Source organism: Aedes albopictus, chromosome 3 (genome assembly GCF_035046485.1).
Source record: "Aedes albopictus strain Foshan chromosome 3, AalbF5, whole genome shotgun sequence".
Taxonomy (NCBI): Eukaryota; Metazoa; Arthropoda; class Insecta; order Diptera; family Culicidae; genus Aedes; species Aedes albopictus.
This window is the reverse complement of record NC_085138.1, coordinates 319,150,828-319,170,205: the sequence shown is the minus strand read 5'-3', so window position 1 is coordinate 319,170,205 and position 19,378 is coordinate 319,150,828. Positions and strand designations below refer to the sequence as shown.

The following is a 19,378-nucleotide window of genomic DNA, read 5'->3' as shown; positions in this document are numbered from 1 at the left end:
GCACTACGCAATTTTACATTCAAGATTGTATTCGATCTTGAATGAAAGTGGAACTTTGAACTATTCTTGGATTCAAGTTAGATGTAATGTCGCAATCAGTTGAGTAGATGGCGGTAGTGAGCCAACGTATATCGATTCGAACATTTACACAGGATTCTGCGAAAAATTTGTACTAGCATAAACATCTGTTATCTGTGCCTTAGCATTTCCAGAAGTGTAGTCGATGACGTTCAGATTTTTCAATCACACGCTTTGTCATCATGACTTGCCGAAATCGCAGTAGCTCTTGTATTCTTGTTGAGTGACATTTGGTATAAAATCTCCCGTTGCACTCAATTCAATATTACCTCATGGCAGCTCCATTTACCTTGAACAGGACACGCATTTTCAAGCATGTATACTAATACAGGCACTAAGGATCACGAACATGAAAATTATATTCGAATCTCTACTGACCACTGCTCATTTTGCTCAACCGTTAGGTACCGTGAGGTGCCCATATTTCGTGCACTTAAGAATTCTCAAAGTTTGATAAACGACTGAAATTTTACCATAAAGTATATCAGATTAATTTCTTCGATAATATTTCGTGCTGGCACTGTAGCTCCTAAGAAAAATATAAATTAGGCAACTTCACATTATACAAGATAGTTACAGCATTAGTTTTGATTTGTTAGAAAGTGCCAAATTTCGTGCACGGGTTCCAAATTTCGTTCAAAATGGGTCCAAATTTCGCTCACTCTAAAAGACGTACAATTCGCCTAAATATGTTAATTTGCAAAACGTAGCATACTCGTACAATACCAATGAAACCATAACGTGTAGATAAAATCGATCGTCACAGAAATATGAGTGAATATTTGATGTTTCCGGATCCGTCCCGGATGTTAACATTAAGATTTTCAAAATCCTTCTGTAGTTTTAAGGGTTATTATTTTTGACGTTTGTTTTGCTGTTTTATTGAAATCTTAATAAAACAATATATTGTTTGCTATTTGAATTAAATGTTCACTAACTTTACTGATGGTCAGTAATGTGAATTAATTCTTTTTTTTTAATTGTAGCTTTTTACCTTTCTATTATGTGCCATTAATAGGTAATTAATAGGAATTCCTCGGGAGGTTAGTTCTAGTAAAGTGTCGTCTTCCAAATTTGTGTTCTGGCAATAAAACTTACGTCAATAATTTGCTTGAATAAAACTAGCGGCTGTGAGCTACTACTCCCAATGTTTTGGTAAATAAAATCATCCCGAGCTTACTAAGTATTCCCACATTAATAAATTTGTTTATTTTTTTTCTACGTAGTGTATGAGCAGTCCCTAGCTAATTTTAAACCAATTAAAATAGTTATTAGAACTATTATTAATAACCGAATCATGCGATGGATTTGTAGCCATTTGTGTCCACATGAACCTCTAAAACAAAGTTATGAAAAAGAGTGCACGAAATTAGGGACCCATACAAATTGTGGGTTCCTAATTTCGCCAACAACAAAAATGTTGAAACAAAATAAGAAAATTACATTTTTAAGTAATATTATTGCGTATTACAATAAAACATATTGAATTGAAATAATCATACATAAATTGGAATATTTACCTTTGATAGAGATCGAAATATTTGTTCACTTCCGTGAGTGTTGATTTTCTCGTATCTCTGAATATGGCATATGCTATTTGAATACATTTGCAATTTATTTTTCAATCTTTGACATAAATCAAATTTTTCATATCTTTTTTTGTGAATTGTATTGAGATTAAATGCAGTTTTGAGGTTAAAACAAATTTTGGATGATTCCGCTGTTAATTAGATAATAATGCTCTCAGATGTCAGAAGTTAACGAAGTTTGGGCCCGCACGAAATTAGGGCACCACACGGTAGTTTCCCCTGGTGTCTTGCAAACATTTTCCTCAAATGTCTGTTTTAGCTCAACCTTGTGTTATGCATTCATGCATTCTTGCCGAGATCCATAACCGTGGTATCTTGCTTTAAGCAGAACTATTGTCTTGGAATGTTCAATCTCCGCTCAACCTTCCATTATGGACTACCGTCAGTGTACCAGTAGCCGCTCATGACCCAATAGCCGCTCACTGTTGCAAAAATCAAGTTTACACGCCTAAATACACTCTTTTCGGTGCTGATATTCTTGGACAATATCAATTAGACGAGAGCAAAGCCATTTTATGAAATATTTACCGGATAACATAAATTTTAAAAACAAAACAATGAATTTTTTTGAGCGGCTATTGGGCCCAAAAAATCTGTAGCTAATTTTATGTGTTCCAATAACCGCTCACGCAAGAAAATACATCAAAATCGTAAAATCTGCCGATTTTAGTACACAGTTTGTTTAACCCCTATTATACACTCCTACGGAACAGGAAAAAATAATTGTAAAAACATAGAGTTGCAAAAATAATGCACTTTTCCGCAAAAGTCTATTTAAAAGATGGCATAAATTTGTTCGTGAGCGGAATTAGGACCACTTTGGTCTCACACCAAATGTAATAAAATCATACTTTTATGAAAAGTTTTACATAAGTCTTGATTTGTATCTGTTTGTACTTAGATTGAACTAACATAAAATGGAAAAACATTACAAATTGGCTTAACAGTCATTCAACAGATGATGTTTTTCTCTGAAACTGGCCTTAGATGAGCGGAATCTGGTACCCTGATGGTACATCCTGCATATTTGCCAGGATCCATAATTCTCGGTATCTTGCTCAGATTTCCTCAAATTTCCTCTCCCTTTGCTCAACCAGCGTTGGTGTCTTGCATGGAGTAGAAACATTATCTTGGATTTCTATAGCTTCCGCTCAACCTTCCATTATGGACACCAATCGAGGTTCCATAACTCTCGGTGTCTTGCCAGAAGCTTCCTACTCTCTGCTCAACCTTTCCATTATGAAAATCACCCTGCAAAATTGCCAGTTTTCACAATTCTAGGTATCTTGCCAGGCGTACTTATACCATCGGTCCAGAAAGGTCCTCCTCTTCTTGGCGTAACGTCCTCACTGGGACAAAGCCTGCTTCTCAGCTTAGTGTTCTATGAGCACTTCCACAGTTATTAACTGAGAGCTTTCTCTGCCAATGACCATTTTGCATGTGTATATCGTGTGGCAGGCACGAAGATACTCTATGCCCAAGGAAGTCAAGGAAATTTCCAGTCCAGAAAGGTGTTATTGAAATAAAAGTATCTTGACTAGACCTCTTCAATTTCAATATTTGCCAACCTCTTCTGTGGACATGGTTTCATTTCCTTTGAGACATTCAATGAATTGGTCTCGGACCTGTATTCCGGGTTCTAGTGTTACGGAATGTCGCATTGCATGGATTTAGAATTGATCAAAACTCCGGGTTCTGCGACGCATACTTCATCCCTAAGAGCCAAATCTCTAAACATCCATCACAATGACATTCAAACTAGAATTCATCCCTAAGAATACCAGAAATCCAAGGAGAAGAAAGCTATCGGAAATTTCTTGAAGAAATCACAGGAAAGACTTCGGAAGAAATCCCGGAAGGAGTTCCCGCAGAAAATTAGTGAAAAACTTCTTAAACCGTTGGAGGACCTTTAGTAGAAATCCCAGGAATAACTCCTTCAAGAGGAATTCCGAGAGAAACTCTAACAGAAATTCCGCAATAATATCTGCGGTATATCCTGAGAGAAACTGTTGTGGAGATCTCGGGATGAATCCTGGTAGAACCCACGAGATCAATACTAGGAAAATCTAGAGAAATTTTGTCTGATCTTCGTAAAAATTCCAGAAGAAATCAATCGGACTTCCGGAAGATTCTCATGGAAGAATCCAGAAAGAAATGTTTGAATCTAGGGAAAATGCTGGTAGGAATCCGGAAGAATTTCCGGAGGAATTCAAAAAGGAATACGCAGACAAATGGCGTGAAAAAAATACGGTAGAAAACCTGTAAGAAAAACTCTGGGAGGAATACCAAGAGATATTTCCAAAGAAATTCCAGAAAGAAACGCTGACAGAATTTCCGTTGTAGCCGATTTTTTAGATGGATACACTAACCCTAAATAATCGAAAACTTTTTTATTCAGACCCATGATGTAGTAAACTCTGTGAACTCCATTTTTAAGTAGATCTACAAGTAGGGGACCCCGGGGCAAGAAGGACACCCTTTAATTTCCCTATGAAACGTAATAATATAGGCATAATCGATTACTGCTGTATCTTCTCCGCAGTCTTACAATGTAATATTCATCATATTTTGTATCGAAAGTCTTGAATTAAGCTAAAAATTGCTGAATAGATTGCTGCATCTTGGATCTGGTCAAATATTATAATAGTAACATCGCACAAAATAAGGATTTTCAAAGGGTATTTCATATTTCATTAGGGTAGGTAATAAAATTCGCTGCTTTTTATTCATGCGACCCAATGTTTTATTGTTTTTTATTGGTCCAAAATTTCCCTGAGTTTTCACGATATTCCCTGAGTATCCCAGGTTTTTCCCTGTTAAATAAAATTCCCTGAGGATTCCCGGTTTTCCAGGTTTTTTCAGGTAGTAGAGACCCTGTTGAAGAGAACGCTCCAGCAATGGCCATTAAGCACACTCTTTGGAGATGGCCTAACTTTGATTGGATCGTTCTCACTTCGCCCTTTTGCTACCACACAAGATATCCATAGGCCAATATTGGGCGAACAATAGTTGTGTAAATCCACTTGATATAGGGTAAATGTACCAATAGTGGTGCTATTAGTAGCTCCTTGTAGTAAAATAATTAAACAAAATTGATATTACCATACAATAAAAAGTCTAAAAACGCTAATCGGTAGTTTTTCATTTAAATTTGCTAGAAAAAATGTAAAAACAATCGTTTATTTCAGTTTTAACTAATAATTCACTTGCACCAACTATAGGTACATGGTTCCTATTGTGGTGGTAAAATTTAACATTGGTTCCTATAGTGGCGCATCCCATTGAATTCTTATGGGACCCACCACTATAGGAACACTACCACCACTATAGGTGCAAGGGAGTAAAAAATGTAAGGAAAATATTTTTTTAAAATAGGTTTTTCGATATTTCCTGAACACGAAACTGAATTAATGTCATTAATTATGTATGTATGTATGTATGTATCTATTAAAAATGTTATTTGCGAGCTTTTCGGTCAAAAACGTGCTAAATTGCCACTACCATCACTAAGGGAGCGTTTACCCTACTTAGGTTGTAGACCCCAAGTTGTACCAAAGGTTCGCCGGCATTGCCCGAAGGCCATACAAGCTTTTGTTGATTCTGAACTCAATGTGAGGCCTTGAGGAAAGCTTGGAATCAAGAATAACTCCAACATACTTTACCTGTTCAGTCACATCGATTTCAAAGTCAAAGAGATGCAAAGGTCGAACGCCATTACGGTTTCGCCTTTCCATAAAAAGAACAATAGATGTTTTACTCGGATTAACCGAAAGCTCATATTGGCGACACCAACCCTCAACTACCTGAAGAGCGCTTTGCATCAGGTCGAAAAGGGTGCTGATGCACATACCAACTAACAATGTTAGATAGTTCGCTATTATTGAATTGTCTCAATAGGAAGCAATCAGTGAAGTACTAGATTGAAAGTAGTGAGCTGGATTTTTGTATGGTGAGATGATCAATTCTCCGTTTCTGCAAAGAAATGCTGCAAACAGCGTGGGTTATATTTCTTGCCTAATTTGATGCTGTTTGAGCAAAACTTTGGGTAACTGTGTTGTTGTATTATTTATTTCTTGCAACTTCAACAACACACCCATGTAACAAAACTAGCTGAATAACAGTTTTTTAAGCTAAAGTATGCTTAAGAGTTGTTTGTTCCACTCTTGTACAGCAAAAATGTTTGTTGGGCAGTTACCCAAAGTTTTGCTCAAACAGCATCAAATTAGGCAAGAAATCATATAACCCACGCTGTTTGCAGCATTTCTTTGCAGAAACGGAGAATTGATCATCTCACCATACAAAAATCCAGCTCACTACTTTCAATCTAGTACTTCACTGATTGCCTCCTATAGCGTATCTGCTACGAGATTCCACAAAGGCGGTGACTAGGCTCCCCCTTGGGGGAATCCACAAACACTCAATTTGAAATCATTGGAGATATGTGATCCAATATGGCATCGAAAGGCACGTTGTCAAAGGCACCCTCGATATCTAAGAAAACACCCAAGCAGGATTGCTTTTGAGCGAATGTCTTCTCGATATCGTGAACAATCTTGTGTAAAAGAGTCACAGTGAACTTTTCACATGAAGAGGCGCGTTGGCCAGATGAACATCACGGATGTGATGATCCGCAATGCGTTCTAAGCATTTCAGAAGAAAAGAGGTCAAACTGATAGGTCTGAAACTCTTTGCTTCTTCATACGACGCACGGCTCACTTTTGGAATAAACTTTACAGTAATATACCGCCAGGATTTGGGAATATTCCCTGTAGCAAAACTGCAAAATAGTTTTCAAAACGAAATGATCAAACCCCTTCTGAAGCAGGATAGGATATATCAAATCTGCTTCAGGTGATTTGAAAGGAGCAAAGCTATTTAGTGCCCACTCAGTCGATTCTATAGTTATGATACTCCGAGCCGAGGCCAGAGAATCATAACTACAAGAAAAGACATCATGTTCATCCGGAGATGTAATATCCAAACATCCGGGGAAGTGTGTGCGGAGATCGTTCACACGAAAATCCTTAGATTTTGCAAGGATTTTATGTTCAACCGACTGACTTCGCTCAAGCTGGAAACATTTGTACAAAGGTTTTTCCAACCGGATCGGAGCAGCTTTCTTGTAGGCCTTACGAGCCGACCTGAAAGCTTCCGAGCTAGCCGAACGTCGTCTGTTCCAACTCTTTCTACATTGTTTCCTGAGCTTCGCCAGATCAGAGTTCCACCAAGGGGTTCCTCTTGTGATCTTCACAGACCGTAGACGGCATGCTTCTTCAAAAGCTTCCATGATGAAGGTCGTTGTAGTATCAACGGAATCATCTGAATCCCTTGGAGTGTCAATGGATGGTGAGTAACCATGAAATTTTGCCGCAACCAAATCAGTAAAAAGATCCCAGTTTGTTGACCGGGGATTCCTGAAACGCACGCAATGTTTGCGAAGTTACATTTAAATGTTCAAAAAAGATGTAGCGATGGTCAGATAAAGATTCTTCATCTGACACATGCCAATTGGTCAGCTCGTCACTAATTCGCGTTATATCTAACACTTCCTCTCTAGCAGATACATACCATGAAAGATGGGCGGTTGCCTATGTTAAGTAATGCAAGATCTGTACTACTTAAGTACTCCATCAAACTGGACCCTTTAAGGACAGACTTGTTAGAATCCCAACATGGCCGCTACAATGGCCGACTTTGGCACCTACTCACGATTTCGAGGGCACAAATCTCTTCGTAAACAAAACCAGCGCACCTGATCTTCTTATTTTAGACTTATTACAAGTGAGCAAGAACAGAATAATAGAATACTTTGTTGTGTGAAGCTTGCTTCTTGAGATTTGTGCGTTTGAAGTTTTGATGCACTGTTAAAGCGGGATGTTAAGAAGTTTGTCCTTAAAGTTAATGTCTGAGCTGCCCCAGATGATATGGTGAGCATTAGCATCACAGCCAACAATTAGCGGAAGGCATTTTGAAATACAGTATGCGATGACCTATTTGAAAGCATCCGTTTAACGGTAGGGGATGGTTCATCATGCGGTAAATAAATAAACCGAACAATAGACGTATTTCCTGTTGAGGTTTCCAATAGATTCATCAATTGTGATAGCACATGCACCTCTGGTGGTTAGTTCAGAGATGAGTGTAGCCAAGAGTGTAGCAACTATTGCGTTGTTGACAAGTACACAGGCTCGAGGCATTACACGCGAGTTTGCCATTTCATGTTTACTGAAAGTAGCAAACACCGGGTTCACAAGGTTTCCTAGATAGAAATTTCCCTTACGAAAGTAAGGTTCTTGGACCAAGGCCACTTGGGCTGTACATTTTTGCATAAGTCTGCAAAGATTGATTGTTGCCGTTCTTTTGTGCTAAAGATTGATCAGAGCTAACCGTAGCCACTACCCAAACTAGGTAAGATTAAACTCTTCGCAATAACAGCACAACAAAGAACAGCAGCAACAAAACCAGATCGGTATCGATTGGAAAACGCCAAAGGCGAGGAAGCACAGAATACACTGTGTAAATCGCAAAATGCGAAACCATGTAGGTGAAAATTTAAACTAATTAACAAAATCTTCATAATCCCGCCCTTATTTAGCCTCAAGTGAGACTAAAGAAGGGCAGCTGATTGTCTCGGAGAAACACAAGGTCTACTGCACCATTGCTCCGGTTAGCGCAGTAAGGGCAACATACTGTGGGAGGGCGCCCTGGTACTCCACAGGCGCCGTTTGCGGTTAGGTTTTTATTAGACCCCCCCCTAGCCATTCATTCCTAGGCACGGTAAGCATAAAGCCGCATCAATTAGAGGTCACCTGTTGGTGGACTCTTACCACCGGAACAGGCGGTCCGTAGTGTTATTCTTAGTCAATTGAGACCATCGCTATCGATTCTACACAGGTATCTATGCTGATCTTTTAAAGAAGTTAATATTGATGATCAACTTCATACGGGCTCGAACAGCCCGAAGTGTCAGCCTAACTGTACGTAAAAAATGCAAACCAGTGAGTACTTGAGTTACATATAATAAATTCGAATTCAATGCAGCCAAATGACTGATAACACCTGGCTCGTTGTCTAAAACTCTTTCGATTACGATTACCAAAAACAATAACGACGCAATTTCGGGTATGATTCAGTCGACTTCGTTAATGGCGTCCCACGCATTCGACGGCAATTTTACTTGCTTCCGCGGGGACCTTATTCCTTGCGACGACGAGTCAGCTTGACACTCTCCATCGTCTTCATCTCCCCCACGGCCGTGTGGTTCCGGATGAATTTCGACTGTCACCACATGCTTTACGAGGCAGCATCGGCCTGGAAATTCCACCGAATAGAATTCCCCATCGCTGTCGCTGTCCGGTGCATCGTAGGACGGCTTTGCGGTGCCAATTTCCCTCGCTGGCGCGGGTGATGTCAGCGGGGAAAATTCCGGTACCAATCCGGGCGATTGACCACGTCCGAAGAACTTCTTCGGTGGCGGAGATGCATCCGTCGGCGGGATGGACGGATCGCTGATAACGTTGACCTTGGTCGATGACGCTGGATTATCCAGAAGGGAGAAGTCACGCAGAATCGGATTGAGTGAATCCTGAGGAAGCAAGAAATTATTTATGCTTCACTCATCAGAATTTTTCAGTGTCTTGATCCTTGTCCTTACCTCATCTAAATAGGTTCCATTGTACTGGTTGATTCTCTGATGTACTTCATGGTCCAACATTGACTGTTCAATTACCGAGCACAGCTCTCGCATTTCTTGGATTTTCATCCCCGGACGGAACAGATCTCGTTCTGTAATTCAACAGGAAGTCATTAGTAATTAGTAAGCTTACGGGTTTTTATATGGAAAATAATCAACTACTAAACGTACCCTCCAGCATCTCCTTGAGCTGCTTCTTTTCGGCGGAACGCACTGCGGTCTCCTGGCTCTGTTGCTTCATTTTCTTGGAATTTTTACGATGGCCCTTTTTCGGCATTCTTTGAAGAAAATCTGGTTCTAGTATTGAAACACACGCGATAATATATAATAATCGGACACTTTTTCAGTAAAATAAATATTAAATATTAATAATAATTAAATTTTATATATTTCCACGGTTTTGTCTTGGTAAAATCAACAATAAAAGCCCCAGTGGGTTTGATATGTCAAACCTAAAGATGACAAACGGCTACCAGTGTTGCCATACCAACACTGAACGAAAACCCCATCCCGAAATCGACTGATTTGTCCGACCATCCAGTCCAAATTAGCAAAATCGTGTTTTCGAATGACGAATCAGTCATACGGCAATCATCCTAAAAAGCGGATGACGATCATCTTATTCGCGTATGAGTCGACGCACGCTATGTGAATGAATATTAGTTGCAGAGCGAAGGCCACACAGATGCACCGAATTTATACATCGATAGCGTAACAAGTTCCTTGATCGTGACACCCGGGTCGTTGACGATTTTGCGTCGCATGTCTTGGACATGACAACTTTTTTGAAAAGGATGCCCGCGAGGGCATCCTGATCACACTAAGTACATCATTTTTTGAGAAAGATAGCGGTGACATTATTTTTATCTATCGCTAAAAAACAAGGTTGCTCGACCATATGGTCGACTTTCTGTTTTCATATCACTGTCATCCGGTTTTAGGATGACATCATTCGGTCGGTGGACCATACGGTTTCCGACCGAATGTCGTTAAGGGGCGTGATCGTATCGCCTCTCAGTCGATCTTGGGCGGGGGGTTTCGTTCAGTGAAGGCGTTTCGCAAGCGTTTTTTTTTGGTTCCAAAGAATACAAACGGTAAATATGTGATACCGTCTACCCCCGTTGGTTTGATCTCATCTAATCTGAACACTTCTAGATTGAGTTTAAATAAGGGCGAAAGTAAAGGTCCATTTACACTATCTGATTTTTTGGTTCGACTTTGGTTGCTGTCATTATGACATATCTGCTCGAATTTGCTTTCGACTGATATTGTCGAAACTCTTTGTTGTGTGGTGTTCACACTTGTCATCCGTGTTGAACATACGAACTGCCAAAAATCTCAGTCCAGAATGAGCCATTTTACGAAGTGACAACAATGTTGATGATGATATTGACTTTTACGGGTTATTGGACGCTACCTCCTGTCAAAATTCATTCATAAAATTGGCTCGTAAAATGGACTATTCAAAACAAAACATCCAAAATGAAATTCCGAAAAATTAGAAAAATTGCTGTCGCTGCGGCTGCTGTTTTTGGATTTATTGCATTATATAAAGCTGGCAAAAGAAGGAGTTTGTGGAGCAGGCAGTGGTTGCTGCGGAGAAGTACTGGAAGGGATCTGGCGCATCTTGTGTTGCACGAATTACGGTATGAAGACGTGAAAGCATTCCAAAACTTTGTGAGGATGTCAGTATCATCCTTTGATAAACTTGTGGTGAAAGTGCGTCCCTACATCGCAAAACAAGATACAATTTTGCGGGAAGCTATCCCCGCAGAAACAAGGTAAGGTGTATAAAAAGTGATCATCTACCTACGAATGTTCAGAATGGTGTAAGGGCTTGTTCACAAATGTCATAACGCTGGAGGGGGTAGGTGGGTGTCCTTCATGGTGTTACAGACCGAACAAATTATGGCGTTATGAAATTTGTGAATGAACCCTAAAGAGAATTTTACTCAAAAAACTATAGAAATCTTTACCATAATAAGTTTATATCTATGGAATGCTTGAGACAATAATCTCCTCTCACCTACACAACTTTTATTTATCTTCTAGATTATTAGTGACATTAAGGTTCCTCGCAACTGGAGAAACATACCATAATCTATCATATGGGTTCAGAATTTCCGTTCCGGCACTATCACAAATTATTCCAGAAACCCTTGAAGCTATATACGCCGTGCTGAAAGATGATTACATGAAGGTATTTTTTTTTTATTTCGTTCTCTTGTCACAACCGTTGTACATTCACTTATATAATTATTTTATTTTTAGATGCCTCAAACAAAAGAAGAATGGGTGAAAATTGCGAATGATTTTCACAAAAAATGGAATTTTCCATTTTGTCTTGGTGCATTGGGTAAGAAAATATATTGAGCTTTTATTATGGCGCCAGCACCAAACCGAATAGCGACGTTTTGACTAGCGACACTTTTCGACTAGCGACACTTTTTTTCAGTACCGGGTGTAGTGCGCTGTATGCGTTCAATGATGCACTATCATACTCGTCACTTCCGATGTATGTTGTAAACAATCCACAATTAGCAAAAATATTTTTCTCAAAAAAAGTTTTTCGATTTCCAACCGAATTCATAATATTATTCTTAATACCAGTACATTTTCTTTATTTTTATTTTAGATGGAAAGCACTTTGCTATTGAGGCCAAAAAGGAATATGGATCTTATTTTTATAATTATAAGTGCTTTCATAGTGTTATATTATTAGCTTTGGTGGACGCTAATTATCGTTTCATTTATGTTTATGTTGGAGCAAATGGAAGAGCTAATGATGCAGCAGTTTTTCACGAATCATCTCTTTGCAAGGGTATCGAGATGAACTTATTCGATTTTCCAGAAGACGAAGCCATTCCTGGAATCGAAGGCAAGCTTCCCTACGTTATGGTGGGTGATGACGCATTCAGGCTCGGAAGAAGAATTATGAAACCTTTTGGTCAACGATCAACAATAGAACAGAAAATATTCAACTATCGTTTGAGCAGAGCACGACGCGTATCTGAAAATGCATTTGGGCTGCTTTCAAACAAATTTCAAATTTTCCAAAAAGAGATCAATTTACCACTTGACAAGGTTGAACAGGTAGTTATGGCAGCATGCGCTCTCCATAATTATATTCGCGATGAAGTCGGCTTCGATAGTGCCAGTGTGGAGATAATGAGAACATACAAACTATTTCTATAACACCCGGGTCATGGCGACAGAAAACTTTCATCACAAAACTGGAAAAATCAAAAGTAAACCGTTCGTGCGATGCAGGTCTTGAAATACGACAGCGCTACATGGAATATTTTAATACAGTTGGATGTTTACCTTGGCAATGGAACGCTGTGAAAAAGTTTAACTTCTAAGAAAAAATCTAATAATATGATTAATGATCGAGAATTTTATATTTCTAACCAATATGATGACAAAGTGATTTCATTCCTCCCTACCGTGGACATATTAGACGGTATTAGAGTGAAGGTGTTGCATTTTAATTTATGGCTGCTACAGATGGAGTAGGATCTAGGACCCTTTGGACAGGAGCACCTATTTTGGGCACTAGCTGCTATAACTTCGTCAATATTAAACCGATTGACTAGATTTTTGAGACACAATCAGATATTCATCAGAAGTTAGTTCATGGGCATAGTATCTAACCATGTTCAAAAATTCATGTCAATCGGTTTGAAATTGACTTATAGTTATAGCAACAAGTGCCCAAAACAGGTGCTCCTGCCCAAACGGTCCCAGACCCTATGTTTTGGCCGAGGTTTTTGGCATATTCAGCAGAAATGCTCGATAAACACGGCACAATAACAATTTTTAAGCCCCTTATATCCTATGTGGTAAGCGCACGGGTATTTAGCGCGACCATGCTGAGGGTGACGGATTCGATTCCCGGTCGATCACATGAAAAATGGTCTTTGGCAGAGGAAGCTCTCAGTTCATAACTGTGGATGAGAAGCAGACTTTACCACAGTAGGGACGGGACGTTAACCCGAAAAAAAGTTATCAAAACTAACAACAAAGGGAATCACTATGACCATAACTGGTACACTTACCCTCAATGTATTCTTGACGAAATCCTAGAAGTGTTTCTGAAAAAAATATCTAGATGTATTCCCTATACTGAGTAATAGATAGAGTGGCTAAACCTCTGAATCAACCATTGAAATAGTGCTTTGGAGCTCAATTTGGACATCACAAACGTTTTTATCATAATTTCCCAAAATAATCGTCCATATTAATAATGCTGAAGATAATTCGTGCAGTTGAAAATCGGAATTTTTGACACGCGAAAATCGTTGTTTCTCTTAAACCGTGTGTCGGACGTATGTCGAGCACAGTGCGCTGGATGGAGGGCCAGGTCCGCTGTCCAGCGCACTACGTCCGACGTTAGGTTTCACGTATGGATTTTGAGGAAATTCGATTGGCGGGTGTGGGGAAACTTCGGGTTTCAACCGCGACGACAATATCATTGAGAATTCCTACTTGCCGAAATTTCTTCAGAATCATTGCTACCATGAATAAATCTGCATTAATTTTCACAGAAATTTGAGTGAAGATTATTTGCTATGAGTATCAGGGGCCGTTCATAAACCAAGTAGACTTTTTGGGGAGAGGGGGGGCCTGGCCAAAGTCCGATTAAACATTTTTGTGTGGACGAAAGTCTAACCAGGGGGGGTGGTCTGGAATTTCAAAATTTCCTTTTATGGCCTCACAGAAAAAACTGTTGTGTAATATTACATCTGAGCTGCTGCGACCCGATCAATACGTCGGTTGCATGATACACAGGACGATGTACACATAAGAACAAAAGATTTTACTTCAAAAGGATGTAATCGTACATAGTAATCGTGATTACATTGATTATTTAGTACATCCGAATGAGTTACATCGGGCGGGTTGCATTTATTTTTCGCTGTGCATGTGGACGATTATTTTGGGAAATTAAGATGGAAACGCTTTTGAAACCCAAACAAGGGGGAGACGACACTAGTTTTGCCTAGTCGAAGTAGGGGAACTTCGTATTTCGGCAGTTTTGTTCTCTTCGTCATGGGGGATTTTATGGAACCTGTTGAACTCGCTGAGTTGTACAACCAAGTTTCAGGCAATTCGGCCTACTAAACCTCCCCCCTTCCCCATGACGAAGAGAACAAATCTGCCATAATACCCATTGTCAGCCTATTTAAAAAAAAGCCGAAAAAACCAGCAAACCCGCAAAAGTTTTGCGGGTTTCACCGGTTTTTTTGGGGATATTTCGGCTTGGGAAAACTTCGGGGAACACTTGTGTCGTCCCCAAGATCCAAGGGACTATTTAAATAGTTGGATCAAAGGTTTGGTCAGTAATAAATATCCCAAAAGTATAGCTGAAAGAATTTTGTATAGTTATAGGTATTCCAAAAACTACATTTTTCATATATGCTCTAGAGTGATTGCATATTGTTGTTTATTTCATTTTAAGTTCTCGCCATTTTAAATTCATAGATGAGTTTGTTAATCTGAAATTTGAGTTCTTCCCTCTCTTTGGGATGTAGTGCATACAATTCGGCTTTGATATGCTCGCCAAACGTATGGACATCATCCATCAGGTTCTCCTTTTCTGTGTTCAAGACTTCAGCGATTGATTGTAAAGCCGCAGCCGCCTGATTAAGCATAGTGTCGTCCGATCCTCTTTTTCGTTTCGGTGCTTGTTTAGCATCAGATTCGGTTTCAGTGTTTGATCCTTCATTAACCACTTCAGAGGAATTACCATCATCTGGATCAGATTGGAGATACTGTGAAATCAATAAATGTTAGTATTATACATTATGATTTATGTGTTTCAGGTACCTCCAAATCGTCAAGGTTTGACTTTCCTTTTCTTGTTGAAACAAAGTCTTTCAAGAATGTCATGTGCGGGTACCAATATGCAGACGACTCGTACATCTCATCCGTGCCTGTGCCACTCCTTGCGCTGGTACGGTGCTTTGTTAGTTCCCGCGAATATTGACTGCGTAGATTGTTGATTTTGTTTTTCACATCGTCGATATTGATACCCGGCATTATGGCCTGAAGAGATTCGCAGATTTCGCTCAACGCATGCTGTCTAGCATGCTTGTTTTTGTACAAATCATGCTTTGTATTGTATAAATGTTCTTTCGATGACCATGACGTGATCAGTGCCATCACGGCATCTTTCGACCAAACGCACTAAAAAACAATAAATTAACTAATGATCCCATAGGCCGTAACTAAATATTACATACCTTGCTGTTAGACTCATTGGACTCCATGAAAGCTGGTTGTGATCCTTTTCCACTATTAAAAATTTTTGAAAGCGCCGAAAACATACAGATTTTGCGACCCGAAATGCATCTGTCTTTAGTATCCAGTCGAACGAAAAATACAAACAATCCTATTTCGTTTGACATGTCGAAACATTTAGTCGAATGAGCATGTCGAAGCAGTGTAAACAGAACCAAACATTGCATACAACAAAATTGTCGAGCATTCTACTCGAATCGAACCAAAAAATCAGATAGTGTAAATGGACCTTAACATGAGAGAGTTCTCTTCATCGACTCTCTCTTCTTCAAATTAAAGTGACAAGATGCAAGTATGGTTGCATTTTTTGGTCATAAATCGCTAGGTTGCGACGCAATCTAGCGTCTAAGTGTATAAAAGTTTGATTGAATATGCATCTTGTCACTTTAATTTGCAGAAGAGAGAGTCGATGAAGAGAACTCTCTCATGTTACTTTCGCCCTTATTTAAACTCAATCTAGACTTTTTAATTTGACCCCCTCTAATCTGCACATCGTTCAAACTAAAAATGGTTCAAACGTCATTCTTCTCATGGAACGGGGTGAAACAGAACGCAGAATCAAAACAAAACAGCAAAAACGGTTACCATCAGTGTGTTTTTTGAAGAGGTTTTCGGATGAGCCAGAGGCAGAAATAATGATAAACGCGGTTTAATAAACGAGAGAACTAATAAAAACGTGTATTCACTTTACTTTGTTTGTGTTATGATAAACAGGAAATGCCAAATGTCAATATGTTCATGGGCGCACCTTGCGCAGTGGGGTCGAACTAAGTGGGGGCAATTAGAGTGCAGTGGTTGCCTTCTTAACACCCCTGCTCAAGCACAGCACACCTCCAGTCCCAACTTGGAGCGAAGACCCTTGAAGACAGCCGCCGGCAGACCCTTGGTCATCAGGTCCGCCTGTTGCTCTGCAGAACGCACAAACCTGATGTCTATCTTGCCTTGCTGCACCAACTCTCGAAGAAAGTGGAACTTGGTATCCACATGCTTCAGCCTCTTGTAGTCACGGCCATCCTCAGCAATTCTAATCGTTGACTGGTTGTCCTCGTATATTGGAACACCACCGTCCAACCGCATTCCAAGATCTTCCAGTATGCGCACCATCCACAACGTGTGGCACGCAGCAGTGCACAATGCCGCTAGTTCCGCTTCCGTAGACGACAATGATACGGTCTGTTGCTTTCTCGTAATCCAACCAACAGTACTTCCATACAGCTTCACCACGTAGCCAGAAACCGAACGACGATCGGTAAGATCGTTTGCCCAGTCCGCGTCACAGAATACCTGCAGCAACGGTTCATTCTCCTCCACCTTATACACCAGACCGACGTCCAATGTCCCCTTGATATAACGGAGAATCCGCTTCAGATGATTCCAGTGCTCTTCATTCGGACACGACTGAAACTGACTGAAAAAGTTTACAGCCGCAGCCAGATCCGGCCTCGTCGTGATAGACGCGTATGTTAAACACCCGACCAGCTCACGGTAAGGTTTCGATGTCCTTTGCTTCTCGTCACCCTTCTGCAGCTTCAGCCGGTTCTCCATCGGCGTCGAAATTAGTTTGCAGTCCATCATTCCGAAACGCCTCAGCAGCCCATCAAAGTAGTCACGTTGACTGATTTTCAAAACACCTGCGTTCCTGTCACGATCAATCCGCATACCTAGGAACTGTTTGATCTCGCCCTCATCCGTCATTTCGAACTCTGCAGCTAATTTCCGCTTTACCGCTTCCAGGATTTGCAGAGACGAACTGGCCAGCAAAATGTCGTCGACATAGATGACCAGAATCATCATCTCCTTCCCAGCTCCTCGCGTATACAAGCAGAAATCATTTGAACTCCGAACGAATCCCAACTTGCTGATGAAACGATGGAATCTGTCGTTCCACGCCCGCGATGCCTGTTTCAAGCCGTAAATTGATCGATGCAGCCGACAGACCAATCCGTTCCCCTGCTGAAACTCCTCCGGCTGGGTCATATAGATCTCCTCAGCTAACTCACCGTTCAAAAATGCGGTCTTCACGTCCATGGTGTGAACGAACATTCGATTCTCGTTGGCCAACGCTAGCACCGTGCGAAGCGTATCCAGTTTCGCCACTGGGGAGTACGTATCGGTGTAATCAAAACCTTGCTTCTGCGTGAAACCTCTCGCCACGAGTCTCGCCTTGAACCGATCTTCCTTCTCCGCTCCGCCGCGCTTCACTTTGAAGACCCACTTGCTTGTGATCGCCTTCCGCCCTGGAGGAAGCTTGACCAGCGTCCAGGTGTTGTTCCGCGCCATGGAGCTCATCTCTTCGTCCATCGCGGCCTTCCATTTCTGCCAGTCATCACGCTTCTTCAGCTCAGCAATCGAATTCGGGATGTCCTCTACAAAGTTCATGGCATTCAGCGCGAAGCTAGCGTACTCCACGTCAAAATCCTTGTGCCATGCAGGTGCCGATCGTGTTCGCTGTGGCCGCCCATCTCTAGCTTGAGCATCGGACGGGGCCTGGACTTCTTCCTCATCTTCAACGAAGCTATTGAACTCGTCGTCCGATTGATCCTCTCCAGCCACGTCTTCAACACAGCGCTCTTCGTCTTCCGCTTCTCGGATGCTCGACGGAACTTCCATCAACTGCTCGCTGCTGACAGGTACGTTCTTCTCCAGCTTCTGATGTCCGCCTTCTGCAAAGTCTACATCCCGCGCTGTAACGATCGTTCTCTTTACAGGATCCCAGACGCGATACCCGTTGTGCGAGTATCCGACGAAAGTGCCCTTCCACGCTTTAGCATCAAGCTTTCGCCGAAGCTCTTTCGGAACGTGGACATATGCATCGCAGCCAAAAACACGAATGTTCGATACATCCGGCTTTTTCGATTCCCACAACTCATAGGGAGTTTGGTTCGCCTCAAGCGCCGACGTTGGACTCCTGTTTGTCAAGTACGCCGCCGTCAGTACAGCTTGTCCCCAGAACTTCCGGTCGATAGCCGAATCATCCAGCATCGCCCGCGCCTTCTCGACAAGCGTCCGGTTCATACGCTCGCTCAGCCCGTTCTGTTCTGGCGTGTATGGAACCGTCCACTCAATCTGGATCCCCTTGCTTTACAGAACTTCTTGAAGCGCTTTGCCCGATATTCGCCACCGTTATCGCACTTCAACCGGGAGATCGGTCTCTCGAATTTCGCGGTGACGAACGCCTCGTACTCCTCGAAACACTCCGCGACTTCGTCTTTCGATTCCAATAGATAGACCACCGTGAAGTGGCTCCAGTCGTCGATGAACGTCACAAAGTATTTCTTTCCGTCAAGTCCGACCGGGGTCACCGGACCACACACGTCAGTGTGTACAAGTTCCAACACTCGCGACGACTTGCGGCCTTCACGCGACGAGAAAGGCTTCCGCGTTTGCTTGCCCACGACGCACGATTCGCAAACGACTCTTTCACTTGCCGCGCCCGTAATGTTCAGTTTGAGTCCCGTCGCCATTTCGTTCCGCACTAGACACTTCAGGCTTTGTTCGTTCAAATGTCCGAACCGGCGGTGCCAAATTTCGAAGTCTTTTCGCATTCGACCGCACGACAACATCGAGGCATTTCCCGCACTATGCCTTTCGGAATAAAAGTTCAGTCCGTACAACTTGTTCTGCAGCGAACCGCACGCGACTATTTCGGAACCACTGTAGATGTTCACTTTGCCCGCCTCGAACACAACGCGCATGCCGGCCTGCTCAACTCGTA

General features: G+C 41.4%; 1 protein-coding gene and 1 long non-coding RNA gene across 2 annotated transcripts in view; one reads left to right on the top strand and one right to left on the bottom strand.

Annotated features, from left to right (window-relative positions):
* The first annotated feature begins 1,246 nt into the window (after positions 1-1,246).
* The window catches only part of LOC134284183 (uncharacterized), a 531,430-nt gene continuing 513,298 nt past the window's right edge, over positions 1,247-19,378 (top strand). Inside the window, exon 1 of the long non-coding RNA XR_009995677.1 lies at positions 1,247-2,550. This is a non-coding gene — a long non-coding RNA (uncharacterized LOC134284183). The remainder of the gene's footprint in view (positions 2,551-19,378) is intronic.
* Positions 8,671-9,765, bottom strand: LOC109413647 (uncharacterized). Its single transcript, XM_062859305.1, has 3 exons — positions 9,532-9,765; positions 9,322-9,452; positions 8,671-9,252 (listed from the first exon to the last, which is right to left on the bottom strand). The coding sequence occupies exons 1-3, from the start codon at positions 9,635-9,637 to the stop codon at positions 8,797-8,799; spliced, it is 693 nt and encodes a 230-aa protein (XP_062715289.1). The 5' UTR covers positions 9,638-9,765; the 3' UTR covers positions 8,671-8,796.

Bases quoted from the DNA above. Each gene is read 5' to 3' on its own strand.
- LOC109413647 (XM_062859305.1), bottom strand. From the start codon at position 9,637: ATGCCGAAAAAGGGCCATCGTAAAAATTCCAAGAAAATGAAGCAACAG. The intron at 9,453-9,531 runs GTACGTTTAGTA...GTTGAATTACAG, and splicing joins GCTCAAGGAGATGCTGGAGG to AACGAGATCTGTTCCGTCCG. The intron at 9,253-9,321 runs GTAAGGACAAGG...TTGCTTCCTCAG, and splicing joins ATGGAACCTATTTAGATGAG to GATTCACTCAATCCGATTCT.